The 27,314-nt window shown below is 57.6% G+C and overlaps 7 protein-coding genes across 7 annotated transcripts; 4 read left to right on the top strand and 3 right to left on the bottom strand.

The window, feature by feature from the left end:
• Nucleotides 1–329: 329 nt before the first annotated feature.
• KVR01_004230 (uncharacterized protein) lies at nt 330–4,021 on the bottom strand. Its single transcript, XM_044788202.1, has 2 exons — nt 1,886–4,021; nt 330–1,825 (listed from the first exon to the last, which is right to left on the bottom strand). The coding sequence occupies exons 1-2, from the start codon at nt 3,332–3,334 to the stop codon at nt 827–829; spliced, it is 2,448 nt and encodes an 815-aa protein (XP_044646394.1). The 5' UTR covers nt 3,335–4,021; the 3' UTR covers nt 330–826.
• A 30-nt stretch (nt 4,022–4,051) lies between these two features.
• Nucleotides 4,052–7,270, bottom strand: KVR01_004387 (uncharacterized protein). Its single transcript, XM_044785308.1, has 3 exons — nt 5,471–7,270; nt 5,294–5,411; nt 4,052–5,240 (listed from the first exon to the last, which is right to left on the bottom strand). Exons 1-3 carry the CDS (start codon nt 7,104–7,106, stop codon nt 4,394–4,396), a joined length of 2,601 nt encoding a protein of 866 aa, XP_044646551.1. The 5' UTR covers nt 7,107–7,270; the 3' UTR covers nt 4,052–4,393.
• Nucleotides 7,271–9,894: 2,624 nt separating this feature from the next.
• Nucleotides 9,895–14,156, top strand: KVR01_004680 (uncharacterized protein). The gene has a single exon (XM_044782263.1). It carries the CDS (start codon nt 10,566–10,568, stop codon nt 13,752–13,754), a length of 3,189 nt encoding a protein of 1,062 aa, XP_044646844.1. The 5' UTR covers nt 9,895–10,565; the 3' UTR covers nt 13,755–14,156.
• Nucleotides 14,157–14,888: 732 nt separating this feature from the next.
• On the top strand, nt 14,889–16,444 carry KVR01_004826 (uncharacterized protein; the record flags this gene model as incomplete). Its single annotated transcript, XM_044791945.1, has 2 exons — nt 14,889–15,249; nt 15,495–16,444. 2 exons carry the CDS (start codon nt 14,889–14,891, stop codon nt 15,890–15,892), a joined length of 759 nt encoding a protein of 252 aa, XP_044646990.1. The 3' UTR covers nt 15,893–16,444.
• Nucleotides 16,445–16,957: 513 nt separating this feature from the next.
• Nucleotides 16,958–20,305, bottom strand: KVR01_004029 (mitofusin). The gene is made up of 2 exons (XM_044790182.1): nt 17,790–20,305; nt 16,958–17,730 (listed from the first exon to the last, which is right to left on the bottom strand). The coding sequence occupies exons 1-2, from the start codon at nt 20,173–20,175 to the stop codon at nt 17,384–17,386; spliced, it is 2,733 nt and encodes a 910-aa protein (XP_044646193.1). The 5' UTR covers nt 20,176–20,305; the 3' UTR covers nt 16,958–17,383.
• Nucleotides 20,306–20,494: 189 nt separating this feature from the next.
• Nucleotides 20,495–22,381, top strand: KVR01_004270 (ESCRT-III subunit protein DID4). Its single transcript, XM_044790887.1, has 5 exons — nt 20,495–20,826; nt 20,892–21,106; nt 21,172–21,232; nt 21,298–21,555; nt 21,620–22,381. The coding sequence occupies exons 1-5, from the start codon at nt 20,821–20,823 to the stop codon at nt 21,755–21,757; spliced, it is 678 nt and encodes a 225-aa protein (XP_044646434.1). The 5' UTR covers nt 20,495–20,820; the 3' UTR covers nt 21,758–22,381.
• Nucleotides 22,382–22,813: 432 nt separating this feature from the next.
• KVR01_004745 (type 2C protein phosphatase PTC1) lies at nt 22,814–26,295 on the top strand. Its single transcript, XM_044790966.1, has 3 exons — nt 22,814–23,249; nt 23,505–25,091; nt 25,151–26,295. The coding sequence occupies exons 2-3, from the start codon at nt 23,796–23,798 to the stop codon at nt 25,646–25,648; spliced, it is 1,794 nt and encodes a 597-aa protein (XP_044646909.1). The 5' UTR covers nt 22,814–23,249; nt 23,505–23,795; the 3' UTR covers nt 25,649–26,295.
• Nucleotides 26,296–27,314: the final 1,019 nt, after the last annotated feature.

The following is a 27,314-nucleotide window of genomic DNA, read 5'->3' as shown; positions in this document are numbered from 1 at the left end:
CACTCATAGAATGAGATCAGAGGTTCACACCAGCAAAACAGGAGGGCACATTCGTACAAGTATAGCCCCATATACACGTCGCCTCCAGGCCCTGGAGGATAATCTTCTTCAGAACAACCTCCTATAACCTGCTGTGGGATGACCTTCTATATGATGAGATTCTCGGGACAAGCTCCTATGGGATGACCTGTGAGCGTACCCGCCGTTTCGCGGATGTGAATCTCCAATTTTCAGAAGAGTCCTGGCTGGCTGGGGCCAATGATACAACAAGGGATCTAATCACCTTACGACAGCTCGGGATTCACTTTCGAAATCGCCACCACAGGCTACCAGACACAACATCTCTCGATTCGGTCTCGTCCTTCTAAAACTTCAAAAGACGCTATATGCACACGCTGATCACTAAACTATAAACGCTCAAGCCCCCTCCGCCCGGTACTCCGTCCGTATGCAGTTTAAAAGGGGGTATGAATAAGTGGTTGGAAAAAAAAACTCCCAACTCTGTTCGAACAATACACATGGGCGGTGCCCAAACCCCAGCGACTTTCTTTCACGGTACTCCCATGTCGTCGGCCCACTCCAGCATTTTCATCTTCATACCGGCAATGGTTGAGCGACGATACGTGGGCTCGTCAAACTCATTCTTGAGTGCTACCTCAAGGACCTCCCCGAGGCGGGCCCAGAGCCACAGGAGGAAAGGGGGCCACAGGAGGAGCCACCAGAGGAGCCACCAGAGGATAAGGAGCCACAGGAGGACAAGGGGCGAGACCCCAGGCACAAGGCACCACTGAGTATCTACCGTGGGCTCTGGAATCGCTGCCTCCCGCTACTCTTCAGCCTGATCCAGGTCCGTAGATCGGTACTTGATCTGCAGCGCCCACTTGTTGCCAAAGTCGATCCCGCGCCTAATCTTAGTACCGGCCCGCTTCCACACGGCAGGCCCAAGACCAATGTCGACCAGGAACAGGCTCCAGTCGAGCACGGAGTCGTCCGTAACGTGGCCCGTGACGGTCTCGCTGTCGTCCGCGTCCCCGTACGAAATCGCCTCCAGGAGGCCCTTCTTCGGCGCGCCGACGGAGACGACGTACCGCGGCCGGATGTACAGGCTGTGGCCGTCCTGCACCGTGGGCTCACCGGTCGTGTGGTCAATGCCCGTGGGCACGTCGACGGCGAGCACGAACGCCTCGTTACGGTTTGTCCACTCGATGAGCTCGTAGACAGTGGCCTGCTCGGACGCCCGTAGGTCCTCGAATGGCGTCACATGTCCCAGTAGCGCATCGATAATCAGGGTCACGGCCATGGGCGGTGCTTGGGGACGCACGCTTCTGGGCGCATCCATCGAGATGACGGGTATCGAGGCCTGCCGAACGTGCTCAAAGAGCTCGCTCTTGCTGCACACCTTGCCGCCGAAGCTTTTGAAGAGTCGTAGTTGCCTGGTCATGTCCACCGAGAGGTCGCGCTCTCCTCTTTCTATGCCGACCACACACAGGATGACATTAACACCTTTGCAGCGTAGATGGCGGCCCGCAGCAATCGACCGATAACCGGATTTGTTGTTGCCTGCCAGGATGACAACGGTTGGCGAGATTGAGGATGGGTCGCCCTCTGCAGCTGCGAGCCGTACCTTGAGCGCTGGGTCTGTTAGTGTGTGGAGGCCGACTTCTGCAATCCCACGGCCGGCATTTTCTGTCATCATATCCTCCGTCAGGCCCAGGTCGTTCTGCGCTATGTTCTCGAGATTGAGCATCTGCAGCGGGGACAGGACCTCGATGCGGCGGTCGCTCTGGGCGGCGTAGAACCCGGCAGACGAGGCAGCAGCCGGCAGCTGTTGGGGATCAGCATTTTTGCCCTTGCGCCGTCCTTTGGCGGCATCGCGAACACTTACGCCAGAGTTCACCCGGCTTGGTGCCTGGCCGACAGTTGTAGAACTGGCCTTTCTTGATTGCGACCTCCGTCCAGAGTTCTTGCCTTCGCCCTTGCGGGAGCCCTGCCTGCTTCCGAGTTCTCTCCCGCTCAGTCGCTCGCTGCCGTTGCGCATGCCGTCATCAGCCTCACTCTTCCAGTAATCATCTGGAGGCGCCTTATCTGGCTTCGCGGACGGCGAGGGCAAATCCAGGACGTTCTCGGTAGGATGCAAGTTCTTGCCTCCGGCAGTGCCTGGCTTTGGTCGACGGTTGTGTGAGACTAATCGAGCCGCATCCTCGACCTTGTCCTTCTCGCGCATCTCGGAGAATAATGTGCGTTTGTCAAACTTTTTCAGGCTTCCTTCAAAGTCGAACTCGGGCATCTCTTGTACGTCAGTAACGTCCTCAGAGGCCCAGCCATTGTCGTTCGCGTTTGCATTTGTCCGGCGCAGTGCCTTGTACGGTTGGAATGAGGCTGTGTCTTCCAACATTGGCGTCTCTCTCCAACCCTTGCCTTTCTTCCCCTGACGTGCTCCTTTCGACGGCGTCGCGTCTTCCGCCGGGCCCTCTTGGGCGTTCTTCTTACGGTTCCGCTTCCGGTTCTTCTTAGACGCACCGGCCTGGGCTTCTTGTAATTCGGCTGCGGCGTCGTCCTCGACCACGGCGGCGTCAGTATCAGCCAGTTCAGCGCGAACGTTCAAGCCCTCCATGGATTCCACAAGGGTGCCTTTGGGAGTCTGCTCCCTGGACGTCTCTCCGAACGTGACCTTCGGGACTGGCGAACGCTGCGCCTTATTGTTCGAGAGTGGGCGGTTTGCCATGGCTGATAAGGGTTGTGCTACTTGTGGCGAGGTGTTGGGTGGAGGCGCCTGGCTCACAGCCCCCGGCGACGCCCTGACGGGCGGCTTTCCCATTGAGAGAATTGCAGGGTCGACAAACGCCGACTTGGCTGCCGGCTGGGGCGCTGGGGGTGCCTGTTCTTTAGCAGCAGCCTGGAAGAGCCCTTGAAGTGCTGGCGCAAATGGCGCGGCCTGCGACTGCTGCTGATGCTGATTCTGCGGCAGAGGCTGGCTTTGGCCCTGGTACACGGAGGCGTAGTGGGCTGCTGGCGCAGTGGGCGTGGTAGGTGAAGCCATGCTCTGGTACCCAGAGGCCACAGTGTTCTGCTGTGCCTGGGCAAGAGGCGCGGCAGGTGGTGTTGGCTGCTGGTATGGCTGTTGAGGGGCGGAATGCTCTTGTATCTCCAGGTTCGCGATATCGTTGCTCGCGACCACGATGCGCCCGCGCCACTCCTTATTCTCGATCCACACGTTGACCAAGGTGACATTCTGGCCGGGGACGAGGCGCTCGATCTTGCCAGTGAGGCTGATCGGCGGGTTCTTGAGCGTCACGAGGACTGACCAGCCCACCCACGCCTCAGGATTCTCCATCTTGTTCGATGCCGCGGGTCGATGCGACTGCCTGGCCTAGCACGGGGCTTTTTGGAAACCTTCGGGGCACGTGAGATTACGCAGATGGCGGTGACGGGGGCTCCTCGGGGGCGAACAGAGACGCAATCGAAGTGCCGGGTCTGCGCGGATGTGGAGGATTGGTGGGGGATAGGGATGATTGCCGTATGGGTTGTGGGATGCGGCCAGAGGACGTCGCGCGTCGGACCAAGACAGAGAGAAACAGCTTGGGCACCTCCCTCTACACTTTTCGTTATCGATAAAGGAAGGACCCACCAAGAGCTGTGCGCGTCTGCCCCAAAATTCCCCAATAACTACCTGCAAACCCCCCAATCATAGCAGGAGCACTTTGATGACCTCACATGCTAGCCGGCTAGCTCAACAATGCCGTCCTTATGATCTCCCGGGTGTTACTCTTTCCGCCGATCTTCAGATGGCAGATCTTCCGGCCTGCCAGCCCGTGTACATGATAGACAGCTGGGAAGTGATTGTTACAGGACGAATGTCGCAGCACATGGCTCTCGGATGCTCAAATCAGACTCAAGACGCAAAGACTATGTATGTAATTCGAAATCCTGCAGCTCGCTGAGGGCATGGCTGTCTCACATGGAAACACGACTTGCCCAAGCTTCGCGGTTGGTCTATGCAAGTACCCCACTCTTCCAAAAATACGCATGTCCATCACCTGGAATGTCGAGGTTTTTCTACCGGATGAATATTTGCTGCAGGTAGTGCTCTACTACCTCGACCTCTTCTACGGCACTATATACGCTTGAAAACGTGAAAGAGCTTTCGTTGCCGTAGATGATCCATTTTCATGAGACTCTTCTTGCACGGGCCCTTGGTTCGCTAGAGAGTTAGAGTCCAGGATGAATTGGGCATATGAGGGGCGTTCAACGCCCAATAAACATCTAAGTACACACCTGCGCCCCTTTGCCTCCAGGGACGCCTCCCAAACGACATCTCGTAAACCATGCCTCGAACACTCCTCGTAAGGGTATATTATTCTCCTGGTTCTTCATACAGAACTCCCCTCCAAGTCTAATATCCATATGATGCCATCGCCTCTTCCTCATCATCATCGTACGCCATGCTTGTGGGCTTAGTTGATTTCGGTTGCTTGAACGCAAAGCTCGCAATGGAGGAGCTGGGCTTCTTTTTGACGGCGGCCTCCGCGCTGTACAGCTTTTGATAAAACGACACGACGCGAGGGTGCGCCATGACCTTTTTTCGGTCGAAGCGAAGGACCTGCAAACCCTCTTGGGTGACCGCTCGACTGAGAGCCACATACGCCTGGCCCTTTTCAAACACCTTGCCCAGATCAACCTTGACCCGCGCAAGAGTCTGACCCTGAGCCTTGTGGATCGAGAGGGCCCAGGCCAAGATAAGGGGCAGCTGCTCCCGCGACGCTTGCACCTCACCGGTTGGTGTCTCCACCTTCCACGGCTCGGGGCAGCAAAGCATGATCCTGGCTGTTCCATCAACGGCGTGGAACTGCACCAGTGGGTACTTCTTCTTGTCAGGTCCGGCGTTATCGGACAGCTGGCGACTGAACGCGGCGAGCCTCTTCTTGACCTTCGGGTCCACACCCTCTCCAGCCTCGTTCTCGTCGTCGAAGAGACCGCCCGAGACCTCGAACGCGCTCTCTGTCGAAAATCCAATGACGGTGCCCAAGGAACCGTTCACAAGGGTTTCATCCAGGTTTTTGATCAACATCACCTGCGCTCCCTTCTTGAGCTCTAGTACTTTGGGGGCCATCATATTTCCCAACAACTTGTCACGAACGTTGGGGTCTCCGGAGTCCAGTGCCTCGTATCGGTGGGCCTCACCGGAAAGCTCTCTCAGTCTCCTCTGGTTGGAGTTCTCAACCTCTTGCCTCGTGGGGAATCTGTTATGCCGTCAGCATTGGGCTCCCATATGCAGGAGGACGGGGCAACTGACAGCTCGGTGACCTCCAGACCGTCATCGAAATGGATCGGCCTGGACATCTTCTTGAAGGTCTCAACAGTCTGCTCACTAATGTGACCGAGACGCATCTCATTGAGCATTTGAGCAAAGACTGTTGGGCGTCAGTAACCAACTCATCTTTTTCTTGATTGACCGGCGCCAATCGCCTACCTGGATCTTTTTGACGGAAGACCTCGGTCAGTCCGATCGTGTGGTCGATCGAGGTGTTCCAAGTGGCCGCCTCGAAGGCAAACTTGGTGTCCCTGCTGTGGCTGTCCGGAACGGGTGGCAACTGGAAAAAGTCGCCTGTGATGACGAGTTGGATGCCGCCCCATGGACGGCCATTGTTGCGGATGATCCTCCCTACCTGTGACAACTTGTCAAAGAGGTCGCCGTCCACCATTGAGATCTCGTCGACGATCAAGACCCTGGTTCTCATCCAACGGTTTTTGGCTTTCGGGTTGCGCCGAATCTTCTTGACGAGTGTCTGCGCGTCGTCCTTGCCCAGACCGATGCCCGCAAAGCTGTGCAGAGTCATGCCCCCGATGTTGCAGGCCGCCAGACCGGTTGAGGCAGTCACGGCAAGACGCTCGGGGTCCTTTACATGCTTCTTCTTGAGGTCCTGGATGATAGCTCTCATCAGGACGGACTTTCCGGTTCCGGCTGGACCGGTAAAGAACACGCTCTGGCCCTTCTCGCATACTAGCTTCTTGACGTGCTCCTGCTCGTTGCTCAGAGCGATTGCTGACTGCTTGACGGTGTATGATTTGACAGCCTGCTGCATCTCCTCTACCGATGCCTGGCCATCGGACCCAACAGGTTTCTTGGATTTGTTCTTCAACAATTTCTGCTGCTCCTTGATAGCACCAGGCGTGAGGTCCCACGTCCGTGACTCCTTCGGCCTTGCTTGAGGCTTCGTAGCTGGAGTGGAAACATCGTACTCGGGAGACGGTTCAACATGGTTGTTTTTCCTCTGATCCTTTTTCTGAATATACTGCGGTGGCAAGGATCGCTTCTTCGCAATGGGCTTAGATGACGGCGCATCAAAGTCTTCGGTGAAGGCTCGTTTGGCGGTCCTCTGGGAGTCGGTCGATTGCGAGATAGGCTGGGCGGCTTTGAAGTGAGTGGGCGAGGACTGGGACCAGGATAGCACGCTGGTATCATCGGTGGGAGGCGCTTGGATGGTTTTCTTTGCGGGTGTGGACTCGGGTTTCATGGGTGGGAGAGCGGAAGGGCATTCGTAATCCAGATCGACCTCGTCACTAAAGTCGTCCTCGTCGAAATAGTCGAATTCGTTCACTGCATGCACCCGCGTCGGAGCTTGAGTGTCGCCGCCGGTCAGATCTATGACATCGGGGCCCTCATCAAACGAGTTCTGACTGGTGTACAGCGAGCCCAGTGGTTTGCTGTTGACGGTACGTTTGACCTGTTGCGGAGGGTTCATCGGTTGCGAGGAATTGGACGTCCGAGGCTGGAGAGGTCCGGCGGGGTTGGCGGACTGGCTGAACTTGGAGGAGCCATTGTTCATCTGGAACTGGTCTTTGATGCTGGCGTCACGCCTGGGGCTCGGGCTGCTCGAGGGGAAGAGCTGCTTGGCCAGTGGTTTTGCGGGTTGCGAGGCCTTGTTCTGGGCCTCATATGTGGCATTCGCACGCTTGAACATGCTCATGGTGGGCGGTGGATGGCGGAATGGGTTGACGGCATGTGCCTGTGGCCGAACGCGGATGACAGCAGTCCCAGCCCAAGTCTTGGTCCTCAGCCGACTCACAGATCCAAGGGGGAAGTTGGTGGAGATGCCCGCAGTCATGCAGCACCGGTGCAGTTGGACTGGCGAAGTGGCTCAGGTGGGGAAGTCGTGCTGCAGCATTCTCTGCTCCTGCTGGGCGTCTGGAGTTGGTCGCTCGGTCCTGTCCCGGCCGCTTTAGAGTTTGGATCACAATTCACAGCACGCAGGGAAGGGGCAAGCGCGTCGTCCCTCCCGTCGACGCGACTTGTGTGGGTGATTAGATAAGGGGCAGGCTGCGGAAAAAGGCGGGACAGCCAGGGGTCTGGCCCCATTGCTCACGTATTCATGCCGCCATGGTCAAGGCGCAAAAGAATTGACAGACAGCATCTATCTCAGCCCTTGCTGCCATGTTGGCAATTCGTGAGCATTCCTTTTGGAAAATTACGCATGAATTAGAGCCATATCACTCACTCAACCCCCATTCTTGTCCATACACAAAGCATTTCCTTGCCGCCAGCGTCCTCCGCCACAATGGGCATGCTTACGAGACTAGGGAAATCATTTGAACGACAAAACATCGCGTTCCGCTCCATGGCCCGATTGGAACTAAGGAAGCATAGTCAGTCACCAACCTAGCATCCAGATGACGGCAATTGGCGCATATGGAGACTTCTATGCAGTCGGCAGTGTCGCTTCACAAAACTGGATGGACTTCCAAAACCCACACGCCCGAGTCAAAAGATCAACAGTCAAGTGCGGCGTATGGGCTGGCCGGTCCATGCTGCTATCCAATCACCAGGCCTGTCGTCGAGGTGACCAACTGGATGCCGAGCTGACGCTGCACGCATCCATAAGCGGCAATGCAGCACCAGCCCGGGGGTGCCCGGTCACTGCCGCCCTAGAGTCCAGCGTCTTCTGCGCCATGTTGCACGTCGCACAATAGTCTGGTATAACCGGGACTCCGTACCGTGAGCTATAGCCAACACCCCCACGCGGCGGTTCACAGTCTCCCGTGCGACTACCGGGACACAACGGTGAGCATGCGCTAGCCAGCACGCAGCACCTCTCAGCTTTTTCTCAGACCGAATCATAAGGGACTCGTTCATGGGCCGCCCGTGGGCCCGCTCGGACAGTCCGCTCGCAAGGCCTAAGGCCTGCTGCCCTGCGCAAGCTCATCTGAACACAACAAACGCAAGATTCCAGAATCTTTTTTTGCGTACTGTGTGTAATCACTTGGCGAGAAGCACACAAAAGGGCTCGGCTGGCCGCTCGATCAATCAGATACGTCTGCCCAGGTGCCAAGTCTGCGCCGAGAGGCTTAGACCGGCCCCAACGGTCAAGTTGGAGGAGGACGCAGGAAGACAATCAGACAACCGGGCGTTCGGCCTGAGAGCGAGGCAGGGGGCGGTGTCCTGGTGGGTCGTTGCCCCCATTGTGACGTTGTGCAGCCCGACGATCGCCTCTGGCCGCGGTTGCGGGGCCGCGGGGAAAAAAGACGAGAGTAACGACTCGTGCACGCGTCGGGGCGAACAACTCTCACCCACCATGCAGTCATGAATGCGATCAGAATTTTGCCGTGGGCGTGTGGAACTGGCTCATCCAGACTCCAGAGCCCTGGGACATTCGGATGGCAGAAAACAGGGCCCTGGTCGGTCGGTCAGTCGAGGCACGGTACACTACATACACCTTATGGACCCAGGGGGCCCTCGACGCTGGAGCCGGGGATCCGGGGCCCTGGAGGCAAAGAAAGCGTATTCAGCCTAGACGACATCCACGCTGTGCCGATATCCAGAGCCTTCCAGGGTTGCCCAGTCGCCTTGACTCTGAATGGTCGAGCACGTCTCGTGCCCGGGCCCACGACGTTGAGCCGCAGTGCTACTGTGTACCGTGCACAACGGGCAGGCTAAACCAAATTTCGTGCCCGGCACGTTCTTTGCCATGGTGTTGCCATTTTGCATCGGCAATGTGGCTCGTCAGTTCGCAGAATGCTGCAGGGAGATATAGATAGATATCGTGTACCGCGCCGTACGCAGTAAGGGGGGCTGGGGGGAGCAGCCAACGCGGCGCGCACCAGCAGCCGAGCAGCTTCTTTTAGATCTCTTGTGCCCAACAAGAGGCTGTTTGTTTACAAAATAGCTGATCCCGCAGGATGGACGGTTCTCGCTTGTGCTGGAACCCCACAGCTCCTTGCGATCCGTCACCGGCGCTCTTCAGCTTCACGGTCCAGGGACCACGGACTCCCGAGGCTCGTCAGCCACACAAACCAACGGCTGTGGATGCAGAGAATAGAAGTGTTACTGGGCATGTGGTCCAGATCTCTTCTTGCTTCTCATTTTTTTGGGGCCATCTCTAGGCCGCCGTGAAGCTTGGTCTGATGCTTGGGATGCTTGATGTGCTTGTGTGAACTTGGCACTGCACTCGGCGTTGGCTGGGCTGCTGGGCTGCTGTGAAATGTGATCAACTTGCCTCGGTGGCCTTGGTGTGCAGAAGAAGGCCTGGAAGGGCAGGCTGATGACAGTGTGCTCACCTCGCATCGCGATGCTTATCGGCCAATGTGCGTCGCCTCGTGGGAACAAGTGGGAAGACTTGCAGCACGCCTGCACGACTGCACGCCCGCCCACCCTGCCGCTGTGGAGCTCTTGCTCAGGGGCCGCCCTGCTTGCAGCTCCCGTGGCGGTCGGGGACCCCACCCTGCTGGTGGGCCCATCTGCTTGCACTAAAATAATCAATAACATGCGGGCTGCAGCTAATCGCTCGAGAACCAGAGCGAACCTGGCAGCCGGCCCTGGACGGGCAAACGCATGGGCGAGGACTAAGGTTTTTTTTCTTCTCTGCTCCCAAGCTGTCGTTCCCTGCTGCGTGTTGTACATTTGACTTGGCATCTCGGTTTATCCGTATATAGGAAAGGGTACGTCTCCTCTGCCATCCGAACCAAGCCTCCCAGGGTTTCTTTTCCCAGTTCTCGGCGAGAAGAACCCCAAAACAGCTTGGTCGCAAAACATTGTTCCAACCCGACCGAAACATTTTACCGGGCCATTGACTACCTGGCAGCCTGGGTGGACGTCACAGCGCAGCAGCGTATCATTCTTGCGGCTGCTGCTTGCTGCTGTTGCTCTGCCAATCCTGTGCCGAGCCGAGTCGGAACAGTCAACGGACTGGCTGCTCGACCAGACTCAACCACGATCCTGAACTTTCGATGACGCCGCAGTAGCATTTTGCGACCGCCCCACAGCTGTCTTCCGTGACAATAAGCGAGTGACTTGGCTCGCGTGTTCCACCTCGCCTCACAAAATCCCCAAAAACCCTCCCGCTGGGCCTTTCGTTTGCGACTTTCATGTATCAGCAGGCTTTCGAATCTGGGCCACGATCGACCGACTGGGGAGTCGCAAGCCCACTGCAAGGCTCTCTCTGGCTGGCGCACATCCACGACGACAGCCTCTAGCCTCTCATTCTTCAAAGGGAACCGAGTTCTGAGCCCAATTCAGTCCACTGGACATCCACAGACCCTCTCCCCCAGGTGTCCCTTCTTAAGCCGTCAGCATGGCTTGGGACCACCTGTCCATCACCAAGCCACACTTGGTGTATATCATCCTGGGTGGCTTCACCAGCTTGTTCATGCTGTGTTCTTCAGTCATCAAGGAGCGCGCATACATCGGCGAGGCTACAGTCGCCACCCTCTGCGGGATCATATTCGGCCCTCATGCTGCCGACCTCATCAACCCCCAGTCATGGGGCAGCACCGACATCGTGACCATCGAGTTCTCCCGGATCGTTCTGGTCGTGCAGTGTTTCGCCGTCGGCGTCGAGTTGCCCAAGTTCTACATGGAGAGGCACTGGAAATCCGTCGTCTTCCTCCTCATCCCGGTCATGACCTTTGGGTGGCTCATCACCAGCCTGTTCGTCTGGTGGATGGTCCCAACGCTGAACTGGCTCGAGAGCCTGGTCGTCGCAGCCTGCGTCACCGCTACCGACCCCGTCCTTGCGTCCTCGGTTGTCGGTAAGGGAAAGTTCGCCAAGCGTGTGCCCAAGCATTTGCGAGACCTCCTGTCCGCCGAGTCCGGCTGCAACGACGGCATGGCCTTCCCCTTCGTCTACCTCGCCATCTACCTGATCCAGGACGAGCTCAACGCCAAAGACGTCACCTTCCACTGGATCGTCTACACTATTCTCTACGAGTGTGTCTTTGGCGCCGTGTACGGTTTCCTCATCGGCTACTTTGCTCGCCATGGTATCAAGTACGCTGAGAAGCACGATCTGATCGACAGAGAGAGTTTCCTCGTGTTCTACTTTGTGCTAGCCCTGTGGTGCGCCGGATCTGGTAGTATCCTGGGTGTTGATGACCTCCTGGTCGGCTTTGCCTGCGGCGTGGGCTTCTCCAACGACGGTTGGTTTACGGACAAGACCGAGGAGTCCCACGTATCCAACGTTATCGACTTGCTCATCAACCTGGCATACTTCGTATACTTTGGCACCATCATCCCCTGGGAGCAATACAACAGCGCGGAGCTGGGCTTGACCCCCTGGAGGCTCGTCGTCATAGCGGTATTTGTCATTTTCTTCCGCCGCATCCCCATCATGATGGCGCTGAAACCTTTCATACCGGACATCAAAACATGGCGCGAAGCCTTGTTTGCCGGCCATTTCGGCCCCATCGGAGTCGGCGCGATCTTCATTGCTATCCTTGCACGCGGAGAGCTCGAACACGACGAGCCGGTTCCTCTAGCGACTGTGCCGACCAACCCGGAGACCAGGCATTACTACCTGTTCACACTCGTGTGGCCCATAGTCACGTTTATGGTCATCTCGTCCATCATAGTCCACGGTTCATCCGTGGCCGTCTTCACCCTAGGCAAGCGCATCAACACCTTGAGCATCACCATGTCATACACCACGGCTCCGGAAGACGGACCATCTTGGATGAACAGGCTGCCGAGGATATCGTCGCAGTCCAAGTCGCAGGCTAGGACAATGTCCGACACCGAGGGCGACGAGCTCAAGATGCCGGACCTACCTCCAGGGACCTTGCCTCCCATCGGATATCCTGGCAACTTCCTGAGGCGTCAGAAGGAGGAGGATCAGCCGAGCCGGCAGGGCAGCCGCACGTCATCACTTGCAGCGCGCAGACGTAGGAAGAAGTGGGACGACGGCATTGGTCCTGGTGGTCCCGTGACTCAGTCGGCCATCTTCCCGCAACGACGAAGCCAAAGCGAACAGACATCAACCACCCTGCGTGACAGCCACTCGCCACATGACCCCGAGAAGGAGACACCATCTGCGTCTCGAAGGGGCTCGACAATGGAGGATCCCGAGAAACGGGCTGCTGAAGAGAGAGCCGTGGGCGAGGCCGAGGAGGAGCTTGAGAGAGAGGCAGCCCAGGAAGCAGCAGAGAACCAGCGATCGGGAGAGGCTGGTGGGTCTGCCCGCATGCAGTCTGAGATTGAGATCTATGATGAAGGCGATCACATTATCGTTGAGAACCGCGACGGAGACGTGATTGCCGTCGAGGCACCGATCGAGGAGGAGTACAAGGAGCACAAGGTGCAAGATCTGAAAGAGAAACTGGAAAAGGAGGCGGGACCGTCCCAGTGGACCTACGACGGGCTGAAGAAGAGGCTCGGCCACTGGCGTGACGAGGAGGTACAGAAGCGGAAGGACAAGCAGAAGAACGAGCGCCGCCACGAGCCAGCTCGCGCGTACCAGTTCGGCAACACTATCATTGTTGAGGACGAGGACGGCGAGGTCGTCAAGAAGTATGAGCTGCCGTCCCAGAGGGCAGAGGGCAGCGGCGCCATGAGCCAGGGGCTCAAGTATATGGGCATGGGCGGTCTGATCAAGGGCACCCCCAAGCCAGAGGCAGCCGAAGCAGCCGGCGCCACGACGCCCGAAGCACCCCAAGGAGGCCGGGCTAGGTCAGACAGCAAGCCCGGCGTGAGCCGGCGGCCGACGTGGGTCGAGGCCCTCGGCGGGCGGGGCAACGAGGCGCAGAAGGAGAAGAAGAAGAACGTGGCGGAGCAGGAGCAGGAGGACGACCGGCACATCCGGTTCACGATCGACGGCGTGGGCCAGCGCATGACCAAGGAGAACTTCATCACGGAGATGCGCAAGCTGGACAAGAGCACGCGCAAGGAGGTCATCGAGCAGTCCACCGCCTCGGAGCGCGTCAAGACCCTCGCCAAGCAGGAGGCCAACACCCCAGCAGAGCCCAAGTCCGCCCGCGGCAAGGCCATCAGCTCGCCGCAGCCCGTCGCCGGCCCCAGCTCCTCGGCGGCCCCGGGCAGCTCCTCCAAGCAGAAGGCGGCCGCCGCCGCCGCCGCGTCACCCGCCATGGCCGGCGGGCTCGCCGAGGGCGACTCGGGCTCGTCGCGCTCGAGCTCGTCCAAGGCCAAGGGCCGCGCCTCGCCGCCCGGCTCTTCGTCGTCCGGCAACGTGTCGCCCGGGGACGACGGGCAGCAGCGGCGGCACAGCGAGGACGCGCCCTCGCACGACGAGCCCGAGACGGCCGTCGAGCGGCGCCGCAGGCTCGCGGTCCTCAAGGGCCTCGGCGGCGGTGACGGCGACGACGACGACGGAGAGGGCGACGCTGGTGAGACGCCCGCTGAGAGGCGGCGCAGGGAGGCGGCGCTCGGTGGCGATGGGGAGGAGGAGGACAGCGATGATGACGACACGCCGCGGGTACCTCCTGCACGGCGAGGCATCAGGTTTGCCGAGCCGGAGAGAGGGCGCAAGTAAGGCTGGTGCAAGTGAAAACAAACGACAACCAAAAATGAGCGTGGGCAAACCCGCGGGGTGGTGTGCGCGCATATCCGATCTGCCTCCCCCACCTCCCACCCCCAACCTTCTCCGGGTCTTTCTTGGGGGATGCCTGTTATTGTGTGTTTAATGTCTTGGGCACCGGTCCCGAGGCTCGATGTGTGCGCGCGTCGGGACTCCGTTCGGCCGGGCCTGTTCATTGCATAGCGACGGGGATTCAGAACGGCTTGCTTTCTTCTCTAGATGTCGACTGAGTACTTACTTCTTCGGCTGTAGCTATATCTCCTTTTTATTATAGGCATGAGCTCGGGACGGGCACGAGTATGGGTGTTTATGAGACCCGTTTACGCATAGTTAATACATTCAAAATCTAGACTGTTGTCTTATCTTGTAAACATCTCGGATGTGTTTTCTGAAGTGTGGGGGCTTTGAACTAGAATGCATCAACTGGGCTTGCTGGGAAAGCACAACCATTTTGCATGAAGTGACCTTTATGTCTAAGCAACTGTCCAGTCCAAGGTCTTTGTAGGGCCGGGTGTCAGCGTGAGTTGAGAGTATATGTTACTTTACTCTATGTTGTTTATCTTTGTTCTCAGCATAGACTTCTCACAGGAGCCTACGTAGGTATTTGTTCTCAACAGAATTTAGATGAGCACAGTGATTCCTGAGAAATTCTTGTCAATGGGCTGTGTGTACTAGCTTTTGGGTTGTCCACTACGCGTCCAGGCGTCTATGGCATTATCCTCCCAGCTTCCCGTAGAATGTGTCTTGAGACAATATCTTTAAGTCCCGCGGGAGGACTTCGTATAAGTTACCACATGAGAGAGGCAGGTAGGTAGCTTGCCATTGGGGCTCGGTCCCTGTGGTCCGCGATGAGTGTCTTGTGTCTATGGAATTTGGGAACTGGGTCACTAAGGCTAGCTAGCACCAAGGGAGTGTGTGACCACCGACTTGCTTAGTCGGCAACGACACCATTGTTTTCTTTGTCTTTCTAGTTGCAGGTGAGCTAGCGTGAACGCAACTCAACACCATCACCCCTTGTTACAACCACGCCCAGTCGTGTCGCTAGCGCCATCAACTTGCGGGTCTTGTGGCCCGTGCACGAACTACGAAATGGATTTTAGAAGAATCCACTCCCGCTGGGAGTACCTTTTCCGCCAGCGTGAAGCTCAACCAGAGAAACCAAGCCTCGCCCAACTCTACACCTTCCCCCTCAATTTCCAGTTCGCGATCGAGGACGGCCTCTTCAGACAAGACCTTGCCGACCAGCAAACGGTTCCGCAGCAAGCGAACCCGCCGTCCAAGCCGACCGAATCCGCCGTCGAGACCGACGACGTCGACTCTGACTACGACTTTCTCGTCGACGACTTTGAAGCCGAAGCCAAGATGGTGCAGCTCGTCGAGGTTGAGGACGAGCACTTCCAGCACGCCCAGGAGGGCCCTGTTGAGGACGATGGCGACTTCACAGATACTGGTACGTTTTCAATTGCTTCATCTACCCATCACGCCCGTCCGTTTGCCTTTGCGCGCCGTGCGCTTGTGACGCAATCGGTCAAAAAATTGAAAGCCTCACCATCGACGGTCGCACTCTCATCGGCTGGCCCCCAGCACAACCCCCCACCAGCACCCCTCGATTGCCCACACCATCCAATCTCCTTCCCCAAAGCTTTCGTTTCCTCGCACCCAGCCCAGCCCAAGCTAACCTCCCTCGCCCAACAGACTCGGAAATCTCGAACGACTCCGACTACGACCCCTCGCAAGAGACCCTGGCAGAGCGCATCTCGGCCCTGCGCGACATCGTCCCGCCGACCACGCGCGCCTGGTTCTGGAACAAGTACCAGGCCACCCACCGCGTCGTCAAGGGCGTCATCTTCTTCGCCGGCCGCTCCATGTGGTCCATCTCCGTCTCCGCCCTGCTGATCGGCGTCCCCTTTGCCCTGTGCTGGGCCGAGGAGCAGCAGGTCATCGCCATGGAGCAGGAGGCCCGCATGCGCGAGATGGGCGCCGACGTCCTGACCGCTGGCGGTGGTGCCGGCGGCGAGGGCAGCACCGCCGACCTCGTCGGCCAGCACCTGGGCAAGGAGGGCGGTGTCGAGGTCAAGGCTGCCGGCCTCTGAGCGGCTTGACTGGTTGGTCTTTCTTTGTTCACTCCATCATGGGGGGATACGACAGACGGAAAGCGAGGCCTGCTGTGGTGAAGCCCTCGGGGAGGCAAGGTTTGCATCATCGCACTGTACAAAAAAGGACATCTTCGGCAAGGGCACGGGCAACGAACGGATGGATTGGTTCTACTCGCCCACCACTTGCACAACGACTTTGCATCTGAGAGCACGCTTTCATGAATCGGCGGTAATGACGGCAGCGGAAGCACAAGGAGTCTCTCATGGCTGGCGGACGATCACGAGATGTCGTGGCAGGTTTCTCCTCAACAAATGCGTGTTTGTACATTAGCCGAGAGCCTGCTCTGCAATAGCAACCAGGCAAAGGTTCAAAACGGGGGGGCGGCTTTTAGAACTCTCATCTCTCCCAAGACGGGGCTGCGAGATGGTTTCTCGTGTTCCATAGCCTTTCTTCTTCTCTATTTCCTCCTGTCTTTGCATGGACACGCCTCAGTCCGGTTTGGAGTACCGGCTGAAGGTAAAATGACAAATGGAAATGGAATCATGATGAACAAAATTCTGGCCAATGTGAGAAAAAGACGTCCCGTGACAAGTGAAATCGTGACATGTGATTGTTGGCACCCCTCGTTGGCGTTAGATGCGATGCTGGGTGGACAGACGGACAGGCCACGAGGGTACCCATACTCACTCACTCACTCGGTAGAGTAGGTAGTCAGTCCAGTGCTGCAGGCAGGCATATCCTCTTGGGAGGGGGAAAAAAAACAAAAAAAGCATTCGGGGGGCAAAAAGACCCTCCGAAGAGTCAGAAAACACCTCCGTCTTTTGCAGACCATCCACGATGTTTTACTGGTGCCAGCACGGCTTGAACTTGGGATTTACAACGCCGTAAACCGAAGCTTCGCTCCACCCAGTTGAGCCACGGTGTACTGGTGCTTGGTCCTAAATTCGTTTGTTTATGTTGCTAGGTGGTGGCTTGGATTGGTGTGAATCATAGCCCGGGGGCTGGGGGGGGGGGGGTTGGGATGGGTGGTTGCCACGAGGTGGGCGACGGGCGGGGCAGGCATCATTTCATCAAGTGTGCTCCTATGGGACTGTCTGTTTTCCGCATCGATCTCATTCATCGTGTAAATCCCCAGCAGTCATGCTCTCCCTCCTCGTCTTGGTGTTCATCACGCATTAACCTCGTGCCTGCCTTCTCACTGCCTCACACCGCGGCGCACCGAGTATCAATCACACAGGAGATGAGGGAGAAGGAAACAGGGGCACGTGACACGTATGCTTCATTCTCTAGAACGCCTTTCGATGTGCTGTTCGTGTTATCTAAGTAAGGGAAAGCTAGCCTGCAAGGGACTGAGTAGGGGGTATTTGTTTTGCATAGCAACGTCATCAAAAGAAAGAGAAAAGAGAACAGTCCACCCAAGCCTTCCTTCCAACACCCCTCCTATTTTGCGTCTGTTTGTTTCTTCCTTGTCGGAAAGGGTTTCAAAATTATTGCACGCCGACAGGGTGGTTGTCCAGGTCGACGGCCTCGACCATGGACCGCTGCTGCGCGCTGTCCCGCGTGAGGTTGGTGAAGTACTTGAGCGCGTCGCTGCTCTCCTTCTTGACCTTGAGCGTCTCCTCGCGCTTCTTGCCGAGCTGCTCCACCGAGCGCTGGAGGTTGAAGACGACGTGGTCCTTGGGCGTGTGCAGCACCTTGCGCACGGAGCCCGATATGCGGTGGGCGTTTTGGTGCGCGTACTCCATCTCCTCCAGCTGGGCCGAGATCTTGTTGGATAGGCGGTGGGGGAGGGAGTGGGGGATTTGGCTGAGGACGTAGTAGCCCGCCGCGATTGCTGTGAGGGCTTGTCAGTTTTGAGTCTAATGTAATGTGCTCGGGGAAGAAGTCACGTACCAGCAACAACCACGCCAGGGATGATCATCCTGCGCAGGTTGTCGTTGCCCATCACCCGGGCCACGCTCAGGGCGTGGTTCATCCAGCCAGCACCACCGATCATCTGTGTGCCAACTGCTGTGGCCACCGTCAGAGCCATGCCCGTTCCAGCCACCTTCTCTTGACGCTGCATCAGCGTCGACCAGTCAACAAAGTCCCAAAGCTCAGTCGGGATGTCGATCTGCTTGGCCAAGACGTCACGCCTGCGACGGAACATGACGTCTGGGTGGAAGTTGAGCCCGGTGTACTCGCTGCCCAAATGCAGGATTCCAAGCTGCTTAATCGCGTTGACGCCACCGACAGCCTTGCCACGTGCATACTCCTCACAGTCGTTGACACAGGCCTGGATGCCGTGCAACATCGCCTCCTTCAGATTCTCGGCGTAGTCAAACGCCTGGAAGAGCCCAGGGTAAGGGACGTCGAGATCCTCATCGGCATGCACAATCGCCAGATTCAGACTGCTGCGTGTGTGTTGATAGACGTCGTCGCAGGTCTCGTCTATCGTGTGGTTCACATCGTCAGTGATCTTGTTCTGGGCCTTCTTACTGGCTTCCAATTGTGGCTCGAGTTCTCGGAGCTCCTTGCCCACTCGCTCCAGCTCGGATTGGGCAACCTCTGCGTTGACGTTGGCCAGGGAGTGCACGTCGTTCAAGATGTTGAGCAGGTAGTGCTTGGCAGGCGCCAGCTTTGAACGTGCGCGCTTCTCCAGGACGAACCTCCGCAGCGACTGCTCGAGGTTTTGGAAGTCCTGGAGCTTCTCCTTGTCTTTGCCCTTGCCCTTGGGGTCACCACTTGGGTCATCACCCCCGCCGCCTCCGCTCGAACTGCCGCTTCCGCCTCCGTCAGGGCCACCGGGTGGCGAAGGTGCCACAGGGATCGCGTTACTCGACACGAAATGAACGAGTTCTTTTGCTTCCTTGGAGGTCCTCGGGCTGATGCCAGAAACTTGATCAAGAATCATCTTCTGGCATCTCTGCTGGTCTCTAATCATGTCGAAGCCGTTGACGACGATGAAAAGATACGCCTTCTCTGCCGCCGCTGCCCACAGGAATTCCTTGGCTGACTGGGTAAAGTGGTTGGCGGCTGAGACCACAAAGACCACGACATCAATCTCCTCCTGTCTCGCAAATACGGCGGTGGTCTTGGTCGTGTCCGAGTTGAGACCGGGGGCGTCAATAAGAGCGATGTCAACGACACCATTGTTGAGCAAAGATTCGTCAATGGACCGTACGTCCTTGACGTAGACCTTGCACATCATGTACGCGTCGTTGTCGATAACAATCTTTTCAAGTTCGTACAGGGCGTAAACGTCATATGTTGTTTCGTCATTTCGGTCGTAAGCGGCATCCTTGTGGACGGCATGCACCTCCTCAATGCCCGAGTTCTCCCGCGCATCCAGAACCTCACAGAAGATGCTCGTGCAGGGCTGCTGGTCTTCCGGCAGGACCTTCCTCCTCAGCAGTGCATTGCAGAAGGTAGATTTTCCAGCATTCAGATCACCGGTAACCAAGACCTTGCTGGCCGTGTCTTCGATCCGCTCCCGCAGGTTCAACAGGTGCTTGATACTGCTGCTGATCTTGCCGTCAAGGAGGGCGGCGATTGAGCCCTTCTCCAGAGAGTGCACCAATTGTGTCTGATGTAGAGCACCCAGCTTCAGGTCCAGCTTCAGCACCGAGAATTCCTGAGCGATCTGGGGGGTGACGAGCCTGGGCTCTGCGGCGGGGCGCCTCTCGGCTGCCCGGCTCGACTCGGCCGCGGCAGGGTCCTCTCCCCAGGTGGCGGCGCGCCGCATAGGTGGGGGCGAAGCAGATGAGGATGTGGCGGTGAAATCGTCTAGGTGGGAAAAGGTCTGTTGGTATTTGGGCCTCGGGGGCGACGTGGGTGGATTGTCGGACTCGGCGCGCTGGACGGAGGGGTAGTGGGCAGGCCACTTGACATTCTCCTGCTGGAGCTCCTTGAGGAGGTCGATGACCCTGTTGATGGCACGGTTGAGGGCGCCGCGGTGCTGGTTGTACCAGAGCTGGTGGATGGCACTCGGCTGCATGCGACGGTCGGAGCCGGCTGAGTTGGGCGTGTCGGCGTGTGTCGCCGAGTCCCAGACTGGAGAGCCGGGCAAGAGGGCATTGCCAACGGCACCACTGGCGGCAGAGCCATAGCCAGAGTCGCGTTCGAGAAGCTGCTGCAGGTGTGCTGCGTGTTTGGAGGTCGACCCGCTGCCGACAGTCATGTAGGCGGGCGGCCTCGCGTTGCTGCTGGACTGATTCGCGACGTCATCGGAATTGGAGGAATCGTCGTCGGGTCGTGCCACGGGCGTCTTGCCCTTGCCGTTGAAGTAGTCTTGACTCATTTTGATTCGTGCGTGTCCATCGGAGATGGTGGGAGAGGGAGGATGGTGGGAGGGCAGGAAGGGACGGCAACAAAGGGGACCGCCCAGGGTGACTCTTATTTTTCGCGGAATGGAGCTTCAATACCGTGACTTCATGCAAAGAGAGGCGGATGGCTCCACGATTTTTTGTCGGCAGCCATGGGTTGATCGGGGGGCGGACTTCGATGACATAAGCACGCCGAGGCAACGCGCCCGTTACCAACAGGCGACTAGACTTTCCGGGACATTGGGCCTGCAGCAAATATACTTAGTACCTAGGTACTGTAGCATGCAGTGAAAGCAGGTACGTATAGGCCCAGTCGTAGGGACCTTGGCGTGGTTTGCTGCAGCCTATCCCGGCAGCACGCCAAGTGGGCACACTTGGACCGAACCTTGGATCGCTGACGGTGACGAACACCTCCTCGCTGATCTCCATCGACAACAACAATACATCGCTTCCAGGCAGACTCACCCCAAGTATCAATCCCCTGCGCGACTTCGATCCATTTCGTCTTTTGTTGCTGTGGTCTCGCTGCAGCCCCCGCTCACAACATCGTCACCTCCTGCGACTGATAGCGCGATACTGATCTTATCACCCACGCCCACCCCGGCCCCTGCCCAAGAGCCATGAACGTGAGCATAAAAGCCGTCAGCAGCATGCCGAACTTGGATTTCTAACCATCGTTCCTGGGTTGCAGATCCTAGAATGGGCTTTCGGAAAGCGCATGACGCCCGCCGAGCGTCTACGCAAGAACCAGCGATCTCTCGACAAGGCCATCCGTGAGCTCGACCAGGTCCGGGTCAAGCTGGAGAAGCAGGAGAAGACGCTGGTCACGCAGATCCGGCAGAGTGCACAGAAGAACCAGATGGGCGCCGCGAAGATCCAGGCCAAGGACCTTGTGCGCACAAGAAGGTGCTGTCGCCCCTGCCGCCAGACCACATACGCATTGGGACGCCGGCTGACCATCGTTCCTCCAGATATATTGAGAAGTTCTACGGCATGCGGAGCCAGTTGCAGAAGATATCCCTGCGCCTACAGGTGCGGAACACAAGTTTCCTCCGGTATACGAAATGGAACAGCCTGGACTGACATGCGGCATGCAGACCTACCGGACGAACGAGCAAATGATGCAGGCGATGAAGGGCGCCACGATGGCGCTGGGAAGCATGAACAAGAGCATGAATCTGCCCCAATTACAAAGAATAGCCATGGAGTTTGAGCGCGAGAACGATATCATGGACCAGCGCCAAGAGATGATGGACGATGCGATCGACGACGCCATGGACACGGGCGTGGAGGAGGAGGGCGACGAGGTTGTCGAGCAGGTCCTGGAGGAGATTGGAGTGGACCTGAGCCAATCTGTAGGTGCCCGAGTGCGACTCCCTCTTCTATTAGATCTGGCGTACTGAATGTTTCTTTCAACAGCTTGGCGAGACGCCTTCCGGCTTGCCTACCACCGCTGTGGCCGAAGGCAAGGTAGCCCAGGCAGTCGGCAGCGGTGGAGGTGGATTCGATGCTGGCGATGACGACCTGCAGGCTCGCCTGGACAGCCTGAGGAGGTGATGCAACACCCAGAGCGTGACAAGTGGTCATCCTAACTACGAGCACATCTCGCTGACGGTGGTGTCACATGCCGGCGTTGGGGATATCATACTTGGGGGGTGCGGGGACAGGCAGCTGAGGCAGTGCCGTTTTAACTTCTGTGGTGGGAGGAAATGACTCGAAGTGCTGCTGTCTCCGCCCAAGGTCTAGTGGCAGCTCAGCCTTGATCTGGGATTCGTCTTCTCGTGAGTCGGGGTTGGGCGAGCGGCGCATACAGACACTGTGAAAGTCTTATGCTATGTGTCTGACGCTCCTTGTCGGCCTGGGACGGTGTCATTGCCCTAGCGAAATGCTATGAAGATTTATGAAGGGCAAAACAAAGACGAAACAAATCATTCTCAGTTTTGGCCAGCCCAATAAGGTGGCAATCGTTCAAGAACGTGCTCACCTAAGGTGGCAGATATATGCTAGGCAGCGGTATCATTGTATGCAGTACACGGCCACCTAGACCACTCGAGACTAGGTGGCAGGGTGGCAAGTACTGAGTATTCCGTGCTCCATACCTACCTGTACCCCGTACTCCATACTCCGTAGCTCCCATAGCTCCCATAGCTCCCGCTCCCTCTGTATCCACACCAGAGCATATAATGTGGGTAGGTGTGCGCAAGGTGATGTGATAAGCCAGGTTAGCACTGCAGCCAGTTGCATCCTGTTGTCCAGCCAGCAACCAGCCAGGTCAACAGGTCAATCAATACGGAGTATCCCTAATGGGCTGACAAGCAGTCCGAGGAACCCCACTGGCGGAGGAGGTACGGGTGATTGCCGCCTTAAGAGCTCCGCGGCGCTTATTAGCACCTGATATGCTGCATGCTGCATGCTGCATACTACCTCAGTACGTACTCGGGCATACGTACTGCTGTCAGTTGGATGCGTTGGGGAAGAACAGCCTGTGGCGGCGGGATTGTACGCCAACCAAATGCAGTCTAGGAAAGAGTGAGTGCATGTGCTTGGGTTAAGGTGAGGGACCAGTTTCCAACCCAAACCCAACCCAGTCAGTCAGTCAGTCAGTCAGTCCATGGCACCTCTGCCTTTCATCCTTTCCACCCTCCACCAGTCGGTTCTTGTCAGTTGCCAGTCAAAGTCGCAACCACAATCATTCATTCCTTTGATACTGCAAACAAGACCCCGCCCAGCTACCCGGCGTTTGTTTCACGCAGTTGCTTGTCCTCGCCCCAAGCTCCCAGGCTCCCTTGAAACCAGGACCCCTGCATGGGAGACCTGGCCGGGCTAACAGCCAGGAACATTGCATCATTACATCATCCAGTCTTTTGTCACCTCCAAGACCCGGACCCCCCAGATCCACCCTCGAGTTGTCATTGTGCCACCCTTGGACCTACATCCAGAGCAAAGAACACCGCGCTGTCTGTCTGCTCCCAGCTCCATTCTAGCCTTGCCTATCTGGCCACTGTGGGCCTGTGTCAATAAACGGCGCCCTGTGAGGTCACGAGTAGAGGTCAGTGAAAGCCAAAGTCCTTTTGGCCCTGCGTGCCCGCCGCCTAGGCCGCCAGGCCGCAACCCGATTCAGTTGTCTATCTATAGCTCACCTGCGCTGGGGCTGGCTCCGCTCCGCTGCTACCGCGGGGAACCCCTCGCCCTGCAACCAGCAAGCTGCACACCTAACTACATCACTGCCCGCATTCCTAAAGCAACCTCCACAGCCCAACCCTCAAACCCACCCAACCCACCTGCTGATCTCACCACGGTACAGAAGTCAAGTCCGGCAAGGACTTGATCGCTTTTCTTGTCTGCGCGCAATTGCCGTCCCGGCTTTTCCCATCGACGATTACCCGCGACAGGACACAACACACCACAGCGACACCTGCGAAAACGCTACGCGCCCAACACCTACTACTCCACGCCAGCCTGCACCCGCACAACGTCATCCCGCCCACGACAGCAACCACAAACCCCACACCCCCAATCACCTCCATCCCTAAGCAACCTGGCAGGATCCAAGCGGCGCAGTCTCTCCTCGACCGGAGGTCTGCTGTTCAGTAAGATGTTCGGCGGCTCATCCGGCTCCTCGCCAAAAGCAGAGAGCAGTCCCAACACCACCGCATCCTCCAACTCAAAGACAGATAACACGTCTCCGTCCCCGTCTCCCGAATCTCCTGGAGGCGCTGCCGAGAACGGCTCCGGTGGCGTCTCTCCCATCTCAACCAAGAACGCCGAACAGGTCACGACCGGGGAGAAGCGCAGCGGCAATGGCAGCCCTCCGAGCACCTCGGCTACGCCCAAGAGGAGGAGCAGCGGCGTAAGCGGAAAGGCCAGCAGCCTCATTGCGAGCGCCAAAAACACTCTCAATTTCGCTCAGGGCGGTAGGTCCGGCAGCGACGCCGGCTCCAATCAGACGCCCATCCAGAAGCTGGGTAAGGAAGACCCATCCCTTGTCGTCCCTCAGGGCCAACACAACAACGCTGCCGGCGAGTCACTCCCAGGCCCCAGGTCTACGTTCCGCGTTGGCGTGTGGGAAGACAGGAACAAGAAATGCCGGAGGACCATGGAAGACACCCACGCATTCCTCTACAACTTCCTCCACACCCCTGCACCTGCTCTCGCTTCCGAGACGGGAAGCGCCAAGTCTCAGGCCTCCTCCGACGAGGCCAACTCGCAGGCTCGCGGCGAGGGCATGATCGAGACCGACAACGGCTACTTCGCCATATTCGATGGCCACGCTGGCACCTTTGCCGCGGACTGGTGCGGGAAGAAGCTACACATCATTCTAGAAGACATCATTAAGAAAAACCCGAATGTTCCTATACCGGAACTGCTGGATCAGACATTTACGACCGTGGACGCCCAGCTCGAGAAGCTACCCCTTAAGAACAGCGGCTGCACAGCTGCTGTCGCGGTGATGCGTTGGGAGGATAGGGTGCCTAGCAACTCTTCTCAGACGGGGTCCCAGTCGATCGCTCCAGCACTGGCCAAGGCCGCAGAAAAGCCCTCTGAAGGGGCTGACGCGAAACCCGAGGCGGAGCACGCCAAGCTCAAGGGTATCGCATCAAGACAACGCGTTCTGTACACTGCCAACGTCGGCGACGCCCGGATCATCCTGTGCCGCTCCGGCAAGGCCCTGCGTCTGTCGTACGACCACAAGGGCAGCGACGAGAATGAGGGGAAGCGCATCTCCAACGCCGGCGGTCTCATCCTTAACAGCCGGGTCAATGGCGTTCTGGCGGTGACTCGGGCGCTTGGCGATTCCTACATGAAGGACCTGGTCACCGGGCACCCGTATACGACTGAGACAGTGATCCAGCCCGACATCGATGAGTTCATTATCATTGCGTGCGATGGTGTAAGTCGTCCCAAACCCCCTTGCCTTGTCTCTCCGAAAATGCTGACAGTGCCCCCCAGCTCTGGGATGTGTGCTCTGACCAGGAGGCATGTGATCTTGTGCGCAACGTCGAAGACGCGACGGCAGCCTCGAAGCGTCTGGTAGACCACGCGCTGGCCCGGTTCAGCACGGACAACCTGTCGTGCATGATCGTTCGGTTCGACAAGGACGCACTTGTGGAGAGCCAGGCAAACAGGAACAGCCGCCTCGGCGTCGAAGGAGATGGCGTGCCTGCCGGTGGCAAGATCAGTGAGACAGAAAAGATCGTCAGTGCCGCGAAAAAGCAGATTGCAGAAGGAGGCCCTGCCGTGGGCGTGTCGGCGAGCAACAGCGGCAGAGGTCACGATCCCATACCCCCGCTGAATGACGAGAGTGGGGAATCGTTCACGCCGACGGCGATCGAGGGCACCGTGGAGGAGGAGCCTGCGCAGGTGGATGGCGAGGCGGCGGAGCCTGCGTCAGCAAAGCCCGTGGACTCCAAGGACGTCAAGCTGGATCCGGCACCGAAACAGTCTTGATACTGCTGAGAAGATGGACCAGCATGGTGGCTCTCTTGTTCCGGACATGTTTTGTTGGGGTTTTTACAGGTCTGAAATCAATCAGTAAGGCGCCCTCGAGCAGCACCGCAAGGAAAGGAAAGGAGTTTGGCAATAAGGGAGGCTCCACCGTGGAACACAGTATGATGCGATGAAGAGAAACAAGAGAGTGTGTGTGGACATTGTTCGGATTTCAGGCCGGTCCGCCCGGCTCTCTTGGCTCTGCAGGGGAGGGGGAAAAGGCAGGCCACGAGCAGAGAGGGAGAAGGCACAGGCGAGAAGAAACGACTTTGTCAGCTGTCATTATGCTTTTTACACGGGCGAGGAGACACGGGCAGGCACATGAAGGTCGCGAGTGATGTATTATGTGTATGCTTTGCAGCATCCCTAGGTATGCCTTTATCCTCTATTTCTGATGCCGTGCAAGATCCCAATTGAAGGTGGCCTGGTGTGGGCGCGCGACCGTACAGTATAGTATCTCCCCTTCGAGGAAGGGTTCTAGAAGGACCCGGGCTGGGCGTGAGCGTTGGATGGAACGGTCTTGAAACCAGATGCGATCGATCTGCCATATCGGTGCGGGAGGCTGCATCACGATGGCAGATCGATTATTGCTTTTTTTTGCTTTTTTGCTTTTTTGCTTATTTATATATATATATATAGCTTCCCATATATTGAACCTTCTGACCTTTCTATTATACATCATCATCGATCTAACTTCGAGAGCATGATCCCTACCCTCTCGCCCCCCCCCCCCAGGAACGGAAGTCCGACTTTGACACATGAGACGAAGCCAAATATTGGGAGGACGGGGAGGAAGGGAACCGAGCCCAGGGCCCTGGGATCTGGTGGGAGAGGCTGCCGCCCTAGCCGCGCCAGGTTGGGGGGGGGGGGGTGGTCCCAAGGTTTGGAACTGGGTTGGGTTGGTTGCTGTGGGTTTGGACGTTTCCGCACTGACCACCTGCTCATCATTCGGGACTGTCTCAGGGGAGAAACCCTAATAGTAGGTGTGTGTTTTGCTTGTTGTAGAGCGTGTGTGTGTGTGTGTGGTTGTGTGGCGTTTGTTGCCTGCCTGGCTGTTACTTTTCAGATCTACGCCCACTATACTATGTATTATTACTCGGCCGCCCAGCCCGATCGTGACGTTGTTTGATCCATCCGATCGGGAACTCCTAAACCGTAGATAGACTTCCCATGCGCAATGTGGCTGTGACTCTTAAGTACACTACTTACTTACTCTGTCTGTCGATCGACCCTCGTCAAGCTGGGCCGAAGCAGCCGGACCTGCAAAACTGGTACCCAAAAAAAATCACTGGGCCGTCTGTTTGGTTGCTCTCTGCTGCACGGTACTTACTTACTGGCAATGCTTGATATCCACCCGCCCACCGTAGCCTGGCTGGCTGTAAGATGGGCAAATGCAAGGGCAAATAACGCCGTGGGGTGCCGTCGCACTCCCCGAGGATCCCTCGAGGCGGGGCTCTGGTTTGTCCCCAGTTTTGTGACGGGGACAGAAAGAAAGAGGGCGCTTGCGGATTTACTGTGTAGGGAGGGGCAAGTCACGGAGGGAGTAGATAGGTACGGTGCACAGGCCGGGGATCGAAAGGGGAGAGAGAGGGCAACGGGCGTGGTGGAGGACTTGCGGTGGTGAGCG

Source organism: Diaporthe batatas (assembly GCF_019321695.1).
Source record: "Diaporthe batatas strain CRI 302-4 chromosome Unknown Contig00004, whole genome shotgun sequence".
In the NCBI taxonomy this organism is placed as follows: domain Eukaryota; kingdom Fungi; phylum Ascomycota; class Sordariomycetes; order Diaporthales; family Diaporthaceae; genus Diaporthe; species Diaporthe batatas.
The sequence above is the reverse complement of the archived record's forward strand: the minus strand, read 5'-3'. Positions and strand labels throughout refer to the sequence as shown.